This window comes from Salvia hispanica, chromosome 1, assembly GCF_029641045.1.
Source record: "Salvia hispanica isolate PSC_SH4W2 chromosome 1, Shi_PSC_v1, whole genome shotgun sequence".
Classification (NCBI taxonomy): domain Eukaryota; kingdom Viridiplantae; phylum Streptophyta; class Magnoliopsida; order Lamiales; family Lamiaceae; genus Salvia; species Salvia hispanica.
In genome coordinates this window covers 44,929,723-44,951,393 of record NC_142692.1, presented here as the reverse complement: position 1 = coordinate 44,951,393, position 21,671 = coordinate 44,929,723, and the positions used below count along the sequence as shown (strand labels likewise).

Here is a 21,671-nt window from a genome sequence, read left to right as displayed (position 1 = left end):
CTAGTGGTACAAGAAAAACATACCACTTCAGATCTTCTTCATTTCTGGAAAATACCCAATGGTTTCATTCTTGAGGTACATTTTAGATCATGATTATACATGTTTGGATATTTATTTAGGCTAAAACAACCTGCATTTTATAGGTTGATTATTTAGTAATTGGGATCACATCTTCGCACGTGCAGATGATGTGCTAGCTCACAACACAATATGGCAATGATGGTGATGGAGATCGTTGAGAGGTATGAATTATTTGACATTACATTGATTTTTCATGAACTGTTAATTTTTTTTTTTGCATATATATGAGTAGTTATTATTAAAAATTGAATATGAGAGCTTTGTGGGAAGTGGGAACAGATATATTTTTGTTGAGGAAACTCCATCACAATATGGTGGACTAAGCAAAGGAGACTTTGAAGCATCTGATAGTGTGAATGAGATTATTGTGAAACCTTCAGCTCAACACATTGTTGAATTTTCTACCAATCAGGTGAGCATTTTTTTTTCCAGTTTAAATAGTTTATTGAAATAAAAGTTCCTGATATAGTACTACTATATGTTTTATCTGAAATTGCCTTGTGATTTGAAAAATTATATGTTGGCTGAGTTTTTGGAAGCACGGAAGAAAAGTCGGTTGTTGGATGGATGCTTTGCATTGGCAAAAGTATTGGAGTGTTGTTTTTTTTTCAGCTATACTTGGTATGCTTCTATTTGCTGCATGGCGATCTTGTGACCTCTGGATTTCATGTAATTTCCAATGGCTTCTATTTTTCTTCAAAAACTATAGGATCAATTATAGTCATTCATTTAGCCATGTTAAGGATTTAACATAGATCAGAAGCACCTTTACACTTTAAACCCTTTGCTTTTCTATATTGTGCTAATTGATCATCCTCTGTTTTTGTTTTGCAGTGGAGTTGCTGGTTATATTGAATCATAAGACAAATAGATTGTTGTAATCTTATTTGAACTGCTACGACTAAGTACATGACATTGATTACATATTTACATGTAAGAAATTGTAATTCATTATTTTAGCTTTCACTACCAACTAGAACAAAAATGTGACTGAGATAATTTGTTCAATATTTTTTCCCAACTGTTTTTCTCCCTCGTGTTAGCAAAAACCTATACATTTGTCGACAACTAGGGTCGCGTTAGGGAGTACTAATTTAGGGATATCACCTTAGATTGGAATATCATCTTAGAGTATTGTTAAAATTAGAATTTAGGGACGCTTTTCTTAAAAGTGTCTCTAATTTGTATTTAGGGACACTTTTTAATAGTGTCTCTAAGTTGATTTTTTAAGGACGCTTTTTAAAAAGCGTCTCAAAATTATTTCACCGACCCTTACATTTTGCGTCCTTATCTTGTTTTGGCACACCACCACTAAGGACGCTTTTTAAAGCGTCGGTGATATATTTAACAACATAAATTAGCGTCCCTAACTTAATAAAAAAAGTGTCTTTAGATGTTATTTTTGTTGTAGTACTATAATTGATTTTTTTTTATATTAAAAGTCAGGCTATAGTACCAACTAATTAAAATGAATAGATTAAAATTTTCTGAAATTTGGTTTGCTAGTTCGAATAAATATTACTCCACAAACATAGCTCTTACTTATCTTTGTTGTTCGTTTAAGGAAGAATCATAAATTAAATAGTACTCCCTCCGTCCGTGAATAGGAGTCTCGTTTTTCAATATTTTAGTCCGTCCGTGAATAAGAGTCTCGGTTCACTTTTACCATAAATGGTAATGGGGTCCCACCTTCCACAAACTCATTTCACTCACATTTCATTTAAAACTAATAGTATACAAGTGGGAACTATTTTTCACCTACTTTTCTTAACATTTCTTAAAACTCGTGACACACTTGGGTTCGTGCACACCCGTTCGACTTCTTCTTCCTTGCTCCTTCTCCCTCAATCAACTGCGGTGTTCCCCAAATTATTTTTGGTTGGTTTGATATAGCCAATGTTCAATCTGGACACAAGAAATTGTTTGCTCCACATGTCTTGATTGAGGGAGTTATTCTTCTAATTTTTCATTAGATGACATGACAGCAAATTTTACCGTTTTGGATTGGCTTACAAGTTACAACAATAGTGCTTGGGAAATCCACCTGCTTTTTGATCACGTGTTAAATGTGGTTACCTTTTTCTATTGAGATCAGCATTTCAGCTCACTCTAATTAAGCACATGATTCGATTAAGTAAGTTAAAGTATTGCCTTTTTGGGAAAACGTGTGAAATTCCGAATATCTTATTCCTAGGAAGAACAAGTCTAATTAAGGCTGACATGTCAGATGGAATATGTATCCATCGTTGTTCGATTGCTACTGCTTGTCCTACTCGTTTTCAACTTTTCAACTTAATTTCACACTTTTAATATCCTAGTTTCAAGATAATGCTGTGCGGTTGAACTTGGAACAGAATAAGCATTTGGAAAAGTTCATATTTTTAACTTCTATTTGAAACTTTAAAAATTGCGTTATTTGAAACATGTTGATGAAATGTTGTTTACGGTTTCAAGTTGACATATTTACTACCTTTTTTAGCTTTTATTTATGTTAATAACCATATTCGTGAAGAGAGATGCGTCCTTGATAGTTTTTATTTGTTGTGTTTTGCATGGTTTATAGGAAATATTTGGCGGTGACAAACTAATTAAATCAATATATATGTATTCATTAATTAAACAATATAAATTTATTCGTTAGAAAGAAAAAAAAATATAGGAAGCGTTTGAATAAAAAAATCTTCAAACCAGCTATCTATTTAAAACTGAATTCTGTATATTGAATATGACTACACGCACTGGACATTCCCGCCATTAGCAGAATCAGAGGAATCGGCATTGTGGAAATCCATCATCACCAGCCACTGCTCCATCTCTTCTTCCCCAATCGTCAAATCCCAAATATTATCACTCTGATTTTTACTGCTCGATCCCGTTTCCCAAATCCCCTGTTTACTACTAATTTTGTTGGGAGGGGCGTCAACCGCCCTCTCCGCTTTCCGCTTGTGCTGAGAGCTCATCGAGCTCTCAGCAGCAGTAGAAGCAGAGGGCCCCGCAGCCGCGGTGTAGTCCGAGAAGGGGAAATTGACCTTGGCCCGCGGCCCGCGGAACTCAATGGCCTTCCTATCATACGCCCGCGCCGCGTCCTCGGCCGTCTCGAACGTCCCCAGCCAGACGCGCACCGCCCTCCGCGGGTCCCGTATCTCCGCCGCCCATTTCCCCCACGGCCGCTGCCGCACTCCCCGGTAGTTCTTCTTCTTCCTCTTCTTCCCCGCCGGCGCCTTCTTCTCCTCATTAAACAAATTACACCCCAAGCACCCTTTAATCCCGCAGAATCCGCACGTCTCCATATCGCCCGGAACAGAGAAGACCCCATCGCCGGAATACAAGTCATTAGCCGCGTTTGAGAGATTCGCCTCTCCTGTGATAACATTCTTCAACGCCGCCACCATTACCGAGGCTTCTTCCTCATAAGAGAGGCGCTGTGGCGGCGCAGACCTGTTTTGCTTGTTTGAAATCTGCATGTATGTGTGAGAATTGTGGGAATGGTTTTGAATGAGGAAAACAAGTCAAAGGGGGAGATGAGTATATATATGTATGTGGTTGATAGTTTTGCCAGCTCACACTCTACTACGCTAGTTTTACACGGACTGGAATGAAACTTCAGATAGAGTATTGTTTTTTTGTTGGCACGTGTGCTCACTTGGCTTCCTTCTAGAGTGTGAACACGCTAATATTGACTCTCTATGTGGACCAACACCTGACCTCATCAATTACGTTTAACTAACTTAGGATAACACTGCTTTCTTCTTTTCACCCAGACTCATTTTCTTTTTTAAGTGTTTTTGTTTTTTTATAATTTTTTTTAATACTGGTTGACTTTATATTTAAAACTACTACTCCCTCCGTTCCATAGTAATGGACACGTTTCTTTTTGACCCGAAGATTAAAAAAAATTGTGTTAGGTGAGTTAAGTAAAGGGAGAATAAATTGGAAAATGAAAAAAGGTGGAGAGATTAATATAGGAAAAAATAAGAGAGAGTAAAATAGATGTGGAAAAATATGTTGACTTTTACTAAAAAAGAAAATGACTCTATTACTATGAAAACGGAGGGAGTATATAAAATAAGTATATTGTTAATGTGAATTCAAATGTTTTAGTTTTTGACTTGTAGCATTACTAATGTTACTATTAAATTTGCCCAATTAAAATCCCAGGTGGTTTCTGATTATTTGAAGCATTTTGGTACGCACATCCAGGTATTATACCATGAAGATCTATTAAAATTTTGTCTTTAATAAACAACTGTACTATCTTCATATTTTCGAAACGGTATCTATTGAAAAAGTGATAACTCATTTATAAAATAGAACGTGCTTTTGATTCATGATTTTATAATTTCACAATTATTTTCAGAATAAAATTTATTAGAAGTAAGAGTACATTAAATATTATAAGATGATAAATATTAGTGAAAAATATTTTTGAAAACAACGTTTACTAAAGCTCCTTCAAGTGTTTTCGATCGAAATTGCAAAATATATATTTGTACTAGTTAATTTGTATCCATACGATAAATCCCTTGCAATTTGTTTAATTGTAACTGAGAAGTCGGTTATAAATTTAATATTGTGGCATCGTAACCTTTGCAAAAAGGAAAGAAAATATATACTCAGGTTAATAGAATGGACTTTTCAAATTAATATTATAAGTACCTGAAATTTAAGACTATTTGAGTTCAGCAATGGTGTAAATGGGCAATATAGAGTTCGGCAATGGTTAGAGTTTAATAGGAGTAATACGATAATTTGGTTATGAATTGTGAATATTTAATTAACATAAACTATAGATCTAATCAATGGGACCACCGTCCAATTTATGTGGCTGTTCGAGAAAGTTTGTGGTGATTGATTTTGCTTTAATTTAAGTTATGTAAATACCGGCGCGTATGCTTTGAATCATGTCATATTTCACAAATGGTTGTATTACTGAAAATATCGTAAAAGTTCACGAAAAGCCATCAATGACTTTATAAAGTTCACTTTGGTCAACATCGATACTCAACATGAATCATGCATGAATTGGTATATTCCCTTTGTCCACTATTAGAAGTTCCGATTTATTTTTAGTCATTTCAATGATAAGGAACCTCTCAATTTGACTATAAATGGTGGATAAACTTTATATTCCACTAGCTCATTCCACATACATTATTTTATTATAAAATTATAACTCCCTCCGTCCAAACCTAAGTGAGACTTATTCCTTTTTTATGCGTCTCAACATAAGTATGCCGTTTCTTTTTTTGGCAACTCACTCATCTCTCCTACTTTATCATTTTATCTCTCCTACTTTATCATTTCTCTTACTTTATTCTTTTCTCTTTTTTTTTCTCTTTTTTACTTTATCTATTTTATTCTCTCTTCCTCTTTCTTACTTTACTCTCTTACTTTACAATTAATAATTTAATTCACTAAACACAACTACCTAATTCTTGTGCCAAAATAGAAACTTTTCACTTAAGCAGAGACTGAGGGAGAACTATATTAAAATGGATCCCACTAATCCACTCTCATTTTCTACCACTTTCTTTTATAGTATTATTTCTCATTGGAATCTTCATTGTACTCCCTCTGTCCCATAATATAAGTCACATTTTATGTGAGCAAGGGTTTAAAGAAATGTAAGAATAGTGGGTTGGAAAAGTTAAAGGAATATAGGGTTCATTATTTATATTAGTTTTATAATAGAATGTGAGTGCGAGTTAATGGATTGTGTGACCTACTTACCATTTATGGTAAAAGTGAAATGTGACTCTTATTGTGGGCCAGACCGACATAGCACCATGTGACTTTATTGTGGGACGGATGAAGTATTTTTCAAAAGGGATATTGATCCATAAAATCACAAACTTTAGTCTAAATCTGGTTGATCCTACGAACTTTATTGCTTGTTTTAGACTTTTAGGTGGAGCGGAATTCCGCATGGATTTATTTTAGAATCACTCCAAAAAGCCTCAAATTAATTGGAGTTGGATAACATAGCTTCCAACTTCTCTCACTTCATCCGATATGAGATGCGTTTGTAATCCAACAAAACAAAATATAATGTTTATGATTAAAAATTATGTGAAATATCAGAATTAAAGCCAGAGTTTCTGAATTTAAGTGTCAATATCCTTTCTTATTAAAAAACTAGAATGAATATGGAAAAGTTTAAGAAATGATATCCACTTTTACAATAGTAGATAGTGAGACACTAAAACTTTTACCATAATTGTTTCACCTTTCCAATAATTGTTAATGAAACTCAAAACTTTTGCTTGTAATTGAGTATTTTCTCTCTTTTGAATTATAGGAAATCCTCATAATGAAATTATTGGCTTCAACAAAGAAACCTTTCTACTTTATTTTTACTATTGACACACCCGATAGGAACAAGTGGACCCGCCCGACCCACATTTTCTTGTCGTTAGTCATCTCGAAATACAATACCGCTAAAGTAGTAACTATATTTGGACATTGAATTAGTCTTTCAAGACCATATATTTGGATAAAATCAATGTTATATAATGGGTGTAGGTCCCCCATTTTGAGTTACAAATTGGAATGAAATAAATGTGTTTACACACCCAATAACAAAAACATATCTTGAATTGGTACACAACACTTGCCGGAAATAGTGGTAAGGTAAAATTAGACATGCTATTGACCCACAATTAGTCCAATACATAAACCACACGGAAAATACACGTACCATTACATGATACTCAGATTGTCTTAAGTTATGAAGGAGTATGTAGGTTCGCCCTACATTTCAACATCAACGTCGTACTTCAAGGAAGCTAATTAGCAGCAAGATATTTTCGAAGTGATAATTCCAACATTTCATTTCCCATTAATTTATAAAATACAATGAAGAACTTTTGGTTTAAAATTGTAAGTAAATTATTAATTAACTATTTTAATTTTTTCTCTCCATAATCAAGTGAGACTCATTCTTCACTAACTATACTTTAATTACTGTATTTTTTATTTTTATTTCTCTCTTACTTTACCAATTGTGCATTCAAACACATGTTCTTCAAAATTTTATATTTTTAAGAATCGAAAGAAGTATTAAAATATCAAAAGCCTTTTAATTAAGTAAGATTAAAACGACAAAGTAAAATATTTACTTTGCGGCCCAAGCCACCCTTAAGTGTCGTTCGCCCGAGGTGATTTTGGCGGAGCCCCGTACACCCCCTAGACACGTTCTTATATCTAGTCGTCAAATTCTGGATCAATGCAAGAACATATAAGTGTTAGCGAAGGAAGCTTTGGATACGCACAATTACAAATCCATGAAGACGTAATTTGTAGGATTTGTGCTACCAAATGTGAGGTCCATGATTGCACGAAAGACCAAATTCAATAGAAATTTCTAAAACTGGAGATACAGAGTACTCCCTTCGTCCCATAATAGGTGTCACTCTTGTTGTGGCCACGGTTTTAAGCAAAGTAAAGAATAGTGGATTAGAAAAGTTAGTGAAATATGAGGCCACTTTTTTATAATAAAATGTGAGTGAAGTAAGTTAGTGGAGTGTGAGACCTACTTACTATTTATGGTAAAAAGTAAAATATGATTTTTATTATGGAATAAATCAAAATGACGAAATATGGCTGTTACTGTGGGACAAGGAGTATAATACAATTCCATGTAAAACCTCCCTTACTAGGAGTATAATTGTAAACTCATCAATATAAGGAGAGTTTCATTGGGCCAAAATGAAAAATCTTGTTTCAGACCCATATAATTTTTGCAATTGGGTACGACTCTAACCCATTTGGATAACCAATTTGGGTACGAACTACTGGATATCACGTCATTTTTTTCAATCAAGCGCAACTTATTCAAATTCTCAGCATTAATTATAGTAGTAGTAAATTTTAAGTAGTTATTTGTATTTTATCCTATTTTGCAGTTATAGTCTTATACTAGAAGATTTATGTGGAAAAGGAATTCGACGCAATGACATCATTTTATTTATCACCGATTTCTTGCATATCCATTTGAGCACAATCATTTACCAGAATCCATTATGTTCAAAAGATCAGATGTAATTAATTATTAAATAATTTATTGAATGCTCTCAAAGTTGATATACAAAATCAAAAAGTGACGCAAGTTTTGTAATGTATACACACCAAAACATTACTATAATTTGCTTTAGTAGGAACATTAAATTCAAAACTCAAAATCTCATTTTAGGAGGCTTAACTTTTTCCAACCTTATTCTGGCCCATAAAATAAAGTACAGTGTGTTTCTTTGGTCTAGACCAGCCCGATAATTGTTTGGGCCTATATTGACAAACCAGCCCAGCTTGATGATTCGAGTCCGAATATGAGTAACTCTCTTTGAATATATTTACATATTTCCAATAAAAAAACATTTAGAACCAAAATTAGTGACCAATATTATAAAAATAATTCATAAATAATAGCAAATAAAAATGAATCAGTCTATTAACAAATACATATTCCATCCAAAATTATTATAGAAAAGAATAGCAGGCAAACACAAAAAAACAGAAGCTAATAGAGCACCACACTGTGTCTGTCGTTATCTATCAACCTCATCAACCATAAATAAGTGGTCTCACAACAGCTCTAAGTTGAACGAGAAATTTCAAGCAAAACGCACGCCAAAACACTCCTCAACCAAACAAATTAAAATTAAGGAAAAAAAAAATCAGAAAAGGCAAAACACAAGATCGATCTCATTTATGCTCCTTCAACAAGGAAGAAACAAATCATATTGTTGTTTTGCAGTGGTAATTAATAAGAGAGGGTTACATGACATTGATATTTTATGTAATCAAATGAAATTTAGTCAACAGAAAAGTCGTTATATGCTGACTTTAATAATGATTAATCATGTAAATTATGTAATCAAATGAAATTTTGCCACACTAGTTTTTCAGTCACTCAAAATCATGTATTTTTCGCAAAATAATTGGCATTGTTACATAATTTAACGTACTTTATAAAAATATCAAGTATAGTGTCCGACCAGCTCATATTTCAGATTCTACATATCCTGGGACAGTATAAATTATTTAGCGTAGTAAAAGAATATAGCAAAATGAGACATGTATAGAGGAAGAAAATTCATGAATTTTGATATATTTGTATTTTTTTAAATAAAATAATTGTCCAAAATACACTAAAAATGGTTGAGGATATTTTTTAATTAACACAATTAAGAAAATTCTAATTTTTGTTTATAATTAAATATACCATGTCCAACCAAACCTTTAAACACATCATCATAATCGATTTCCAACTAAAATTAGAGGACGCAAATAGAAATGTCTTAGACTCTTATTAAAACAAAAGAATAATATTGTGTTTTTATTTTTATGTTCGGTTATGGGACACAAATGGAAATGTCATAGACTCCGTTTAATTTTACTCAATGTTGGGATGATTTCTTTTGCCTTCCTAAATTGTGGTTATTTTAAAAAATGTCATAGTAACTGTGTCTTTATTTTTATTTCGATTAGTTTTTTTTTATATATTAATATGTATTTCATAATATTTTAATATCATATACTCGTAATTAAGTGACGCTCAATGAAAACGTTACATATCTGATCATGACTTTCTAGCCCCATAATGTCATCTAATTCACTAATTATCACGACTTTTGATTTTCTTTATAATTCCAAAATTTGACTTTTGAAGCGCATCGAGAAACACTACTATAGTCCTCTCCTTCGCAAGCACACCCAAAACTTTCATTTTTAATAACTAAACTTATTACTTTTACTCTGAACAACTCTTTTTAAAAATAAATATATCAATTTAGCATTTTTTATAAATGCTAAATTCAAGTATAATCGAGAGATTTGAGGGTGGTAAATGAAGATTAAGACAAAACATCATCCATGGCACGAAACATGTAGACAGTTCTAGAAAATAATAGGGGTATAATTTCCTTATATAGAAACCAGATTAGTACAGAATTATTCCTAAAATTCTTGTAAATCTTAATCGTGTTCATTGCCCAATTTAGTGATCACCTCCCTCTCTCATCAAATCACTGTAAGTGGCCTTATTATGCTACTATTATTTAATTTGTCTTAAACATATATAATGCTAATCACTAATTATTTCTTTAGAAATTAGTCAATTTGTTTGAGTAAAATCTTAGTTTGTTCGACTTATCTTGATTTTATTAAATGTGGACAGTTTAGTACTTGCCTTTGTCATTGTCACTTGGCTGGTATGTTAGGTTTTGTTATTTTCATGTCACTATAGCTAAACCGACTTGATTTTGATGGTTGCTGTGTTAACTAAATCAAATTAAAAAAAAAAAGACGCTAAGCAATATAATTGGTCTAGCTGCAAGGCGATTAAATGATTTCTTTTTCTCCAGGTATAATATTTCATGTTTAATCAGTAGTTTAGAACTTAATTACGAAAAGGAAAAAGATCGAGAATTAAAAAAATTGTTAGTAATTTGTGTTGATGTACGTACCATACATGTTATAGGAATTAGTCCTATAATTAGTTAAATGAAATGGAATAATTGAAATTAAAGTACTACTATATCATAGTACAATATAGTGAAAAAAAAAGAGTTCCTAAGTTGAGAGAAAATAATCTTAATCTTTGCTTTTTTAGAATGCCTTTATTTGTGTTCCTTAATTTTAGTTCAGACACTAACAATAAAGACATTTTATACAGCGTTGGTAGTATTAGAAACACAAATTAACGTCCTTAATAGCATTAAAAAGTGTCCTCCGATTCTTTTTTTGTAGTGACAAATATTCTAGTGCTTTCTGGACGTTATAGTACAATTTAGTTACATTTTGCAAAATATCATAAACTTGTACTTGCTCGAAACGTGGGCACATATCATTTGTTACATAAATTCTGCACCTTTTTGTGATTGTCTTTGTTTGCCTAACAACATAGATGTTAATGCTTAGGTGATATATATAGCTGATAGAATAATTAATTAGAGTGAAATAATATTTGATACATATTAGTTAATTCAAAATGAGTAACTATTAATTCTTCAAACGTCAACTATATATACACACATATAATATTTAATAAATTTATCATAGTTTAATTTTTCTAATGGGAATTTCTCAACTATATAAAGGATTCACTATGATTTCATGTCCAAATATATAACGACATTACATGTTATATGTGACACATGTCATGCGTAACCCATGCATCCTAACTTCTTTTAAATGTACTTTTTGTATATTTGTGAAGATCAATCGTTAATTCGAATCGTTAATTCGAGATGAATTATCAAAATTTAGAAAATTAATCAAATATCCAATCTTACACCACCACATCATTTCGAATTGCATTGTTTTATAGGGATGTCAATTCAACCCGAAACTCGTGGGCCGGCTCGAACAACCCGGTAATATGAGCGGGTTAGGGCTGTAATTTTATTACCCGAATACAAAACGGGCTAAACGGGTTGGCCGGAATGGGTTGACGGGTTAAACAGGTTGGCCCGATGGGTTGTGAGTTTTTTATAAAATATTAAGTTTTAGGGATTTTTTATATTTTTGAATTCTCAATCTTCATTCTACACAATCATTAGTCTTATTCAATCTTCATTCTACACTTTTCCACTCGATCCCACAATATCAACTTTCAAGTTCCATCTCAACTCATTATTGCATCGTCCCATCATCTGCCACTAGTGTCTTACCGCTACCAAAGTCAATCAAGACAAAATTAAGAAAATTTTAATAATGATTCATGTAAGATATGACTTTTAATTTTCATAAAGAATTAGTTACGAACAATGCCATAATAAATACACGAACACAAGCTTTAATTTATATTGTAGTTGATCGAGATGAAAGGCTTCTTTTCAAGTATTATTGGACAAAACTATGAAAATTTGAAGATTTTATATGATACTAAACTAAAAAGAAAAAAATATCTAAAATTTAAAATTATTTTATAGAAGAAAATTTTGATACAAGAGATTATTTTCGAAAGCTTTTAGGCCCGAATAGCCCGATGGGTTAGCCCAAAACCCGACGGGTTAGGGTTAGGATTTAAAATTATGACCCGAAAAATCCATAACCCGAATGGCCCGCACCCAAATAGCCTGGCGACCCGAGTGGGCTGGCCCGAATCCGGACGGGTTAGCCCGATTGACATCTCTAATGTTTTATGATGTTTGACTTGATTTGGACACCTTGAAATTCTCAGTAATATGCTCCATCCGTTCCACTAAGTCTATAAGCGAGAGGAGACGCTTTTCTTAAGCACTCGTTTGGGAAAATTATATTGTGTATTTGTGTTTAATAATTAAAGTCTCTTTTCACTTAAACTAAGTAAATTTTTTTTTTCAAAATGAGTGTTTAATTTATGATGGGACGGAGCTGAGTAGTAAACTACAGTACTATTTAATTTTTTTAACTAGTCATAGAGATATAATCTCATCTTTAATTCAATGATATTTCAGTGATCATGATTTGAAAATTTGAATGATCTCAAATAATTCTTTCGAAGCCGTTAAAGAAAAATAGGTTCGGAATTCTTTTATATAAATAGATAATGTTTTTACATATTTTTATAGGAATTTTAGAACCATAAAAAGGATTTACTTAGATTTCATGTCTAAATATATAACATGCTATTTGAACACATGTCATGCGTAACTAATGCATCTTAACTTCTTTTTAATGTACTTTTTGTATATTGGTGAAGATTGATCGTTAATTCGAGAGAATGTATCATATTTGTACAAAATGTCCAATCTTACACTACATCAATCTATGATGTCTGCCCTTGATTTGGACACCCTCAAATTCTCAATAGTTCTATTTACATTTTTTAATTGTACTGAAAACAGTGATCATTTAGTAATAATGATTTTAAAGTTTGAATGATCTAAAATAATTCTTTCATATGTTCGGAATTCGTTCATATAAGTAGATAGTACTAATATTTAACATATACGTAATCTTTTAGAAATTTTAGATACCCAAAATTTTCAAATTTAATTATGTAATTAAGTATCAAACATTTGCAAAAACGATCATTCTAATTAACCTATGAGGCGTGGTTGAGTGATATAGATTCATCCACCAATATATATTATAGGGGGTTGATCTTGACTTTGGGTATGATTACTTTAAATCCTCATAGGAGTACTAATTATCACACCTTCTGACCTATGATTTTGAACAAAAACCGGCCATGTATGAATTTTTAAAAACAATTTTTAATTGAACTAATTTAAAATTCATATAAAAGTAGGCATGATGCATGGCCATTCAAATTGGGAAAGAAATCAGGAGATATTTTCATGGAGCCATAGATACTAGCTCGTTTTTATCTAATCTATCACTTTATATTTTTATTGCCATTAATGATACTGGCACTGTTATATAGTTTTCAAAATAAAACGAAGTGAAATGATTTAATGTGGGTTCGAAACATCACGTGGTGGCGGTGGATGTACATAGGCTCCTAAAAATCAACACGAAAATGGTGGTCACAATTTGCAATACCTATTTTGTGGGACTCACCTATACTTTCTGCATTTACTCAAAATAAACTTCCCTTGGACCCAAGGCACTTCTCTCTTTTTTTTTTCACATCAACCCAATTTTTAACCAACTCAATGATTGCTATGGTTTCTTGGTTAACCGTGAACCGGTTTGTTATGGCTTTTGAATCGAAACCAACATTCACGGTTTGAATTGGAACCATTATAATAGGTTATACAGTTCGATTTTAGTTTCAACTTTTATTTTTGTGTTGTGAACCCATAGTAAAACCGCAGAAAATCATAAATTCGAGGCAAAATCAGATAAATCGGATAAAACTATTGAATGTTCAAATTGGTAGTACTACATATTTTTCTATTTTATGATTGATGATGATTTTTTGGTGACGTGCATGTGATGTGAAGTAAATTATTATAATCGGTACAATATGATTTATTCATTGCTTGAATAATTAATAACGTAAACTGTGATTTCTCCATGCTCACATAATTAACAACAGTAATTTCGTATTGTAGAGAACACTCATCTTATCTATGTTTAAGGCAATGTTAAACTATAATTTTCATTACACAACATACTAGTAATATTTAAACAAACAGCTGTCAAACCCTACTCCTAAACCCATTAGTATCCATCTAGGCCTAAAAATATACCCCCCTTAATTTCGTCAATCTGGATCAAGCTCATGAATTAACAATTTAACAATACTACTTTGAATTTCGTTGAAAATATAGGTTGTGAAATTGTGTTTTGTGTTTTTCATATCGATTATATTTAAAGGTGAGTTTGGATCACATAATATTAATTTGGATCACCCACATAGATATATACTTTTGGGCGTTTGACGATAAATATATCATATACCTATGACGCAACTTTTTTTTTTATATATAAATAAAAGGCTCAAACCAGAAAATGTTGAGCAAGAGTTCAATAACAACACCCTAACAAAAGTACAAACCAACCAAAACCATGAAAAAAACCAAGTACCAAAATTAAACCAAAAGCAAAAACAGGCATACAACCACGCCCAAGACTCACACCACAAGCAACTAACCACCAAGCAAGCAAGGTTAACAAAGCTTTACAACAAACCAAGGGCCAGACAAACCTCTTTAGAGGTCTTTGATTGCAACCTTAGCCTTATGCTTGATGTCAGTCCATCTTCTAACCCGACTCAACTCCTCATATATTTGCTCCGATACAAAGGGAAACTCTGGACACCATCCTCTAGCCCATGAACCTAGCGTCCACAGTAAGAGTCTCTTAATTCTCAGTTTACCAACAGACAATCTTCTCAAAAACAATTTTGTTCCTAAGCCACCAAATAGACCATGCTGTCACACGACTTGAAGGAGTTTAATTCGAATTTTGTTTGGATGTATGTACATGTTGTTTTATTGCATAAGTAACGCGAACTCACGAGCTTCGTACAAAATTCAATATAATCCATGACATAACTCGACTTGTGCTAAAAAAATTAATCCTTATGATATTCTAATTATTTTCACATTAATATCGCGTAAAAATAATAAGTACAAGACCCCATTATCATAATAATACATTAATATTGAACCCTTAGTGAATTCTAAAAAAATAAACAGGGTTCTGGGGTACATAGATGGGTAACACATTTAATTTGTTAGGTGCTATCTTTTGTACTTGCCTAAATTCTAACTTCTAAATCTTAATTTTCTTGAGTATTGGGCTCCCTCCAAAATCTGGCCCGAAGCCCGTTATGAGGAACCGGAAACGGGCTATATTCCACCATATCTTGTGGGCCCACCACTTCCCACCTGCACTCAAAAAATAAGTTAAATTAGATAATTTATACACATTTTACTTTTGTAATATTCTTTGAATTATAGTAGAAAAGTTAAACATGGTATAAAACAAATTGAATTGAAATTTATCTTACCTCAATTCGTTGACCAGATGATGAATCAAAATCAAGATTTCAAGCTTTGCCAGCTCATTTCCCGGACAGGAGTGGGCCCCGGTGCCAAATGGCAGAAATGTATTGGGTTTCGGAGCAACCTGCATCCCATGTCCACCACAAGAAAGTTTTAATAAAATTCCACCTCAAATAATTAAAAGAAAAGGACTTCCACATTTATGTCACTCATCTAGAACCGTATGGAATTTTTGTCGACAAACATATATATAAAAATTATTTTGCTATTTTAAATGGAGTATCAATTTTCATACCTCAAATCTACAAGGGTCAAAATTTTGTGGTTCATCGAAAAATTCAGGATTGTGATGAATATTTCTGAATAATGGCATCACCTTCCACCCTTTTGGAATTAGATAACCTGCCAAAACAAATCGTCACTATTATTCTTCGAAACATCCTCATATTTGTAACCCCACAAAAATTAATTATACAAAAACAAAATACAAAAAAACAAGAAAAAAAAAATATTCCAATAAAATCTTACCATTATACACTACATCAACCACAGCCTCCCTAAAAGTAAAAGACACAATGCTTGCCATCCTTAAGCTCTCCAATATCACCTATAAAAGTAAATATTAGATAAATCTGTATCATCAAATCAATCATTATCATTCACTAAACATACATGCATGTCTGATCATGCATCAGAATAAATTCTCATTTCATTTTTTTTGGTAAGTGGGCCCCAGATTCTACTAAATCATCTCACTAGGGAGTATCGTATATGTACGGAGAGGCACTATACATTATATATATAATATAATTATACCTTATATGTAAGTGGCATACTTCTTGTTTGAGTCCATGTCAAGCCCTTGTTGCCCTTTTCATTTGCCAGATAGATTTCTTTCTGTTCAGACTGTGCATAGAGATATTAAGACAACATTAGTAACTAGAAGATACTAGAAGTTAGGAACCTTAATTAATTACAGAAATAGTAATACACCTTAACAGCTTGTAATAGTTTGGGATGGTCGGTTAGGTATTTGACAATCCATGTTAATGCACTTGCGGTTGTGTCCTGAGCTGCAAACAGTATTCCGATGATGTTGTCTGCGATCTGGTCGTCGCTTAGCGTCTCCCCATCCTCGTTCTTGAAGTTGAGAAGATGTCCCAACAAGTCATTGTCTAACAACTTCTTCTCCTTCCTCTCGCTTATTATCTCCTCTAGTATTTGGCTCAGTCTCCTTCTTGCCTTTGCTCATCATTTTCTTAGTTAGTTGAACCATTTATGGAAGTAATATTGCATATTTTTGTGTTGTTTTAAAGTGTGTTTTTTCTTACCATCAAAGCCTTGTGATAGGCTGTTCCAGGTAGGTTTGTGGGGAAGGAGTTGTAGCCTTTGTCCACTATGCAATAGTTCTTCTTCAACTCTTCTTTCTTCTCTCTCTCCAACTCCCCGAAGATCGCTAAAATCCCCACTTCAAATGAGAACTACAAAAAGGGTTGTTTGTTACTGTCAGCAGTGGCGGAGCCAGAAAATTATTTTAATTAGCACAACAAAAATATGTATAAGGGGAAATAAAAAAAAAATAACTCCAGTAGTTTCTTGAAAACTTACTCTTCAGATATAATTAAGACGCGTGCATGGAAAAAAGAAAGAAAGAAAAAAAGAAAAAGGAAAGAGTATATATATATGTACCTTTTTCATTTGTTGGAAGGTGTTGATGGGGTGTGGAGTAGAAGCCCAAGAATCGATTGTGGAGATGGCTAAGGCTTGAATCCCAGGAATGAATCTCTTGATGGATTGAGGGGAAAGAGAGTTGACAACAAGCCTTCTAATTTGGGAATGGTATTGGCCTTGGTGGAAGAAGAGGGCGGAGGGGCCGATCATCTTCTCCTTGCTCTTCGGGTAGGTAGGCTTGAACAAATCAGCGCTCGTCACCAACACGAATCGTGCTGCTTCCGGCCCACCAAGCATCACGCACGGGCACCCCAATATGTGTGTTTTGAATATCTCCCCATACCTATAGTTAATTATCATGTTATAGAAAGAAAGAGGAAAAATAGAAAGAGAGATATGTATATTTCTATATATAGTTGTACCTTTTTTGCTTGTCGGAGAAGAAGATGTTGGGGTCTTTGTAGTATAATTGAAGTGTTTCTCCGAGGTAAGGCCATCCCATTGAGCCTGGAGGTAGTTTTGGTGTCAATTTGTGCTTCTTGGTGTGTTTTTTGGAGAAGATGTAATACAATAGAGTGGCTAGAAAGAGTAGGATGTAGATGATTGTGGGAGGGGATTTGTCCATTTGCATCAAGATTATGAGGCTTCTTTCTTAATAAATCACTTGTTAAGGGGGACGGAGCTAGGATTTTGACGATGGACGGGAGAAGTTAAATTGTTTTGTGTGCGCGTGGGGCGGGGCTTTCTCTCTCTACTCTCTAAATGCAACCTTGGGAATGAGTGGGGAGTTTGGTTTGTTTTTATAGGCACAATGAGGGGGAGGGGGTTGATAGTGATTGATCATCTTCTTGAGTTAGGGAGTTTAATTACCCAAACCTTAGGGGAGGTCTTTCACCCACCATTTTTGTGGTAGGATTCATGCATATCAATGTTGATGTGGACCACTTTTACTTTATAAGGTCGGAGTTTCGTTTTTTATAGAGTCGTGTCTCATTGAGATAGTAACTTTTATTCGATGACTCATACATTATATAGAAGAGATAGGTAGTGTTTAATTTTACGTATTAGATATAATTGAGCTTTATTAATGTAGTTTAATCACATAGATATGTTAGTTAGTTAATCTCGGAATGATATTATGTATGTATAATTAGTCTTAACTCGTGAGTTTTGACGTTTCACACAGTGGTAAAATAAATATTTATTTTTTACAAGTCTTTGATTATAAATCTTTGGTTGAATGTATAATTTGATATTATCTCCATCAAATATTTATATGATTGTAAAACTAGATATATACGAGAGTGGAATTGAATCAATTGAAGATAAATGAAATCCATGGGATGGTGACGGGAGGTCAATCAAATATATAGTGTGAGTAATAAATTTAATTATAGAAGAGGGATTAATTTGATAATTTTGTATCTAGTCTTGAATAATCTAGAGTCATAATTTTGAATTTCATCGTGTGTGTCTATATATGCATGGTGGAGTTTGACTTTTAATAGTACTATTAAATTAAATGACGGTTACTATAGTCGCCTCATTCAAAAAGTTTTCCGGTTTCTTCTTAGAATTCAATATGTCGATTCATGTCAAAAGAGTTTTAGTGAACTACAAAAATAGTTCCCGGACTATGTGTTTATCTCGCTAATAAACTCTGGACTTTAAAAATATTCCCAGATAACCCTAGATTAAGCGTTTATCCCGAAAATGGTCATTTTTCACTTTTTCGTGATGAAAATACCCTTTTAGGGATTTTGGGGGGTTTGGGCAATTTGGTCTTTTTACATTTTAAATCTGATATTATTTCAGTTATGTACTAAATCTGATATTATTTCAAAATTATCATTCTTCTTCCCTTTTGGCATCCTTCACTTTGTTTCTTTATTTCAATATTAGATTTAATTTTATAAAATTTAATTTTAAAATTTAATTTTTAAATATCAATAAATATTTTTAATTATTAAAATTACTATTAAATAATAAATTAATAGTTTTAATCAATATTTGATAGTGTCTAATATTTAATCAATATGGTACGACGCCACCTTAGTTTTAATCAATATTTAGTAGTTTTAATCATAAATAGATCATATAACACGATTTAGTCAACTTCATAATATTTTTAGTCAAATTCTCCTATACATTAGATGCATATTTATTTCGGAATAAATCGTGTTATATGATCTATTTATGATTAAAATTATTAAATATTGATTAAATCTAAGGTGTCGTCGTACCTTATTGATTAAATATTAGACACTATCAAATATTGATTAAAACTATTAATTTGTTTTTAATAGTATTTTTAATAATTAAAAAAATTATTGATATTTAAAAATTAAAATTTGAAATTTAATTTTATAAAATTAAATCTAATATTGAAATAAAGAAACAAAGTGAAGGATGACAAAAGGGAAGAAGAACGATAATTTTGAAATAATATCTGATTTAGTATATAACTGAAATAATATCAGATTTAAAATGTAAAAAGACCAAATTACTCAAACCCTCCAAACCCCCCTAAAAGGGTATTTTCGTCACGAAACAGTGAAAAAAGACCATTTTCGAGATAAACGCTTAGTTCAGGGTTGTCTGAGGATATTTTTAAAGTCCAGGGTTCATTGGCGAGATAAACGCATAGTCCATGGACTATCTTTATAGTTCACTCAACGAGTTTATATTTATCTAGTTTAATATTTTAGATGTCGATTTCTCAATAATATCGTATGTATGAACATTATATAATCAATGACGTTGCCATACAATTTTTTTGTAAATAGCAATTTTGAAACAAAAATATGAGATGGAAAATGTGAAACCATCAAACTTCAGTATGGCTAATTAATAGTAGTACATTTTAGCAATATATTGATAGTATCTTTGCATTTTGATTTAGATGTTATAATAACATGAAATACAAAATCCATTCTCAAGGTTTTAATTAATCACTGATTTTATTTTATTTTTGTAATAACTAAATGCTGTAATATAATATCATTGTCACTGAATTTTCTAGGGCACCAATTTCTTGAAACTCCTAGCAAAAATCCAATCTTTTCTCCTCTGCGATTTACAGGTGGATTGACTTTACACAAATTTCATTTACTAAACGATGAATCGAATGTCATAGAATATTTGTTACTATTAATTTCCTTTTTACACTTATTGTATCTTAGAAAACTCTAGTTTATAGAAGGTCGTTATAGAATTTCTTTTAACTACTACATTTTTAATGTTTAGTTATAATATTTGAAGATGTTACAATATATCTGTCTATTGTATAGAGACAAATTACTGCACCGATAGCATCATCCATAGATTGATGCTCTGGAATCCCATTATTTATTTTCATGTTCTTTATTGTTTTACATTATAAATTTTATTTTTCTTATTACGTATCTCATTTTACCCTATAATTTATGTCACATTGTTCAAAATATTAATTTATATTTCACTTGTTATTCATTTAGTCATTTGTTTTTTAGTCCATAATGATTTACTAATTATTTGTCTTGTTTTACCTTATTTTATTTTATATTACATGCATAAATATATCATATACTAATAATGAGTTTAATTTTAAAATATGGTTCTTTATTCTAAAATATATTTTAAATCCATTTCCTTATCATTTACCGTGAATATTTTCGAAAAATTATCTGATCAAGGATGCTAGGAAAATATATCGAAATAATATGTAAATTTTGAATGATTAATAACATATGGATAGAAAAAAGAAATGCATTATATATATGGAGTTTTAATACTACTTAATCAGAAGGAAATTTGATATTAATAGCAATAATGACAGTGCAACATTTGTTCTTTTTGACACTGACACTACTTTTACCGCTAATGCCACAACTACTTCTGCCGACGAAATAAAAAAAAAAACACTCCACAATTTAAATTTGGATTTCATTGTAAAAATTATGGCTTCGCTCTGAATGCATTTACACAAACACAAACTATATTTGATGTGCGATTTAAATGTTGTAGTACCTAGCTATGTTAATTAATGCAGTTTGTAGTTAGTTAATTAGTGTTATTTCACACCATCCCTTTATTTTCGTTTTTGTTATTAATATTTTTATAAAACAAAATCTAAGGAGATATACAATTTAATTTTAAAAACATGAAATATATTATTCTAGATGATCTTATTTGTATCATATGATACTCCACATTATCTTTTTCAATATCAGTTTTCAATGACGGTTCACCTACGTTGATACTCCATATCTTGCATAGATTTGATTCATCACAATTTATAAATCTGATCATAACTCACAGGGATGCTATATGGATGGTTAAGTTCAAATCGATCCAGATATATGAGTAAATTTTTATAATTTTTTTATTTTATCTCGTAGATTTAATGTATAAGTAAAAAATTTGGGTGGGAATGACAATTGTACACTAGAAATTAAAATTATTTTTAACTATCTCGTTATAAAGAGCTGTAATTAGCATGTTCCTAAAAATAAGTAAATTAAGAGATAATTGTATTTA

General features: G+C 31.9%; 1 protein-coding gene, 1 long non-coding RNA gene and 1 pseudogene across 2 annotated transcripts; 1 reads left to right on the top strand and 2 right to left on the bottom strand.

The window, feature by feature from the left end:
• LOC125217982 (uncharacterized) lies at nucleotides 1-744 on the top strand. The gene is made up of 3 exons (XR_016136815.1): nucleotides 1-75; nucleotides 186-242; nucleotides 352-744. It is a non-coding gene; the product is annotated as an uncharacterized LOC125217982 (long non-coding RNA).
• Nucleotides 745-2,669: 1,925 nt separating this feature from the next.
• LOC125223685 (ethylene-responsive transcription factor ERF109 pseudogene) lies at nucleotides 2,670-3,589 on the bottom strand (annotated as a pseudogene).
• An 11,452-nt stretch (nucleotides 3,590-15,041) lies between these two features.
• Nucleotides 15,042-17,911, bottom strand: CYP707A4 (cytochrome P450, family 707, subfamily A, polypeptide 4). The gene is made up of 9 exons (XM_048121778.2): nucleotides 17,576-17,911; nucleotides 17,172-17,496; nucleotides 16,814-16,963; nucleotides 16,476-16,724; nucleotides 16,299-16,388; nucleotides 16,011-16,089; nucleotides 15,778-15,884; nucleotides 15,488-15,606; nucleotides 15,042-15,365 (listed from the first exon to the last, which is right to left on the bottom strand). The coding sequence occupies exons 1-9, from the start codon at nucleotides 17,782-17,784 to the stop codon at nucleotides 15,257-15,259; spliced, it is 1,437 nt and encodes a 478-aa protein (XP_047977735.1). The 5' UTR covers nucleotides 17,785-17,911; the 3' UTR covers nucleotides 15,042-15,256.
• Between the last annotated feature and the right edge of the window lie 3,760 nt (nucleotides 17,912-21,671).

Bases quoted from the DNA above. Each gene is read 5' to 3' on its own strand.
- CYP707A4 (XM_048121778.2), bottom strand. From the start codon at position 17,784: ATGCAAATGGACAAATCCCCTCCCACAATCATCTACATCCTACTCTTT. The intron at 17,497-17,575 runs GTACAACTATAT...AATTAACTATAG, and splicing joins TTCTCCGACAAGCAAAAAAG to GTATGGGGAGATATTCAAAA. The intron at 15,885-16,010 runs GTAAGATTTTAT...TTGTTTTGGCAG, and splicing joins GGTTGATGTAGTGTATAATG to GTTATCTAATTCCAAAAGGG.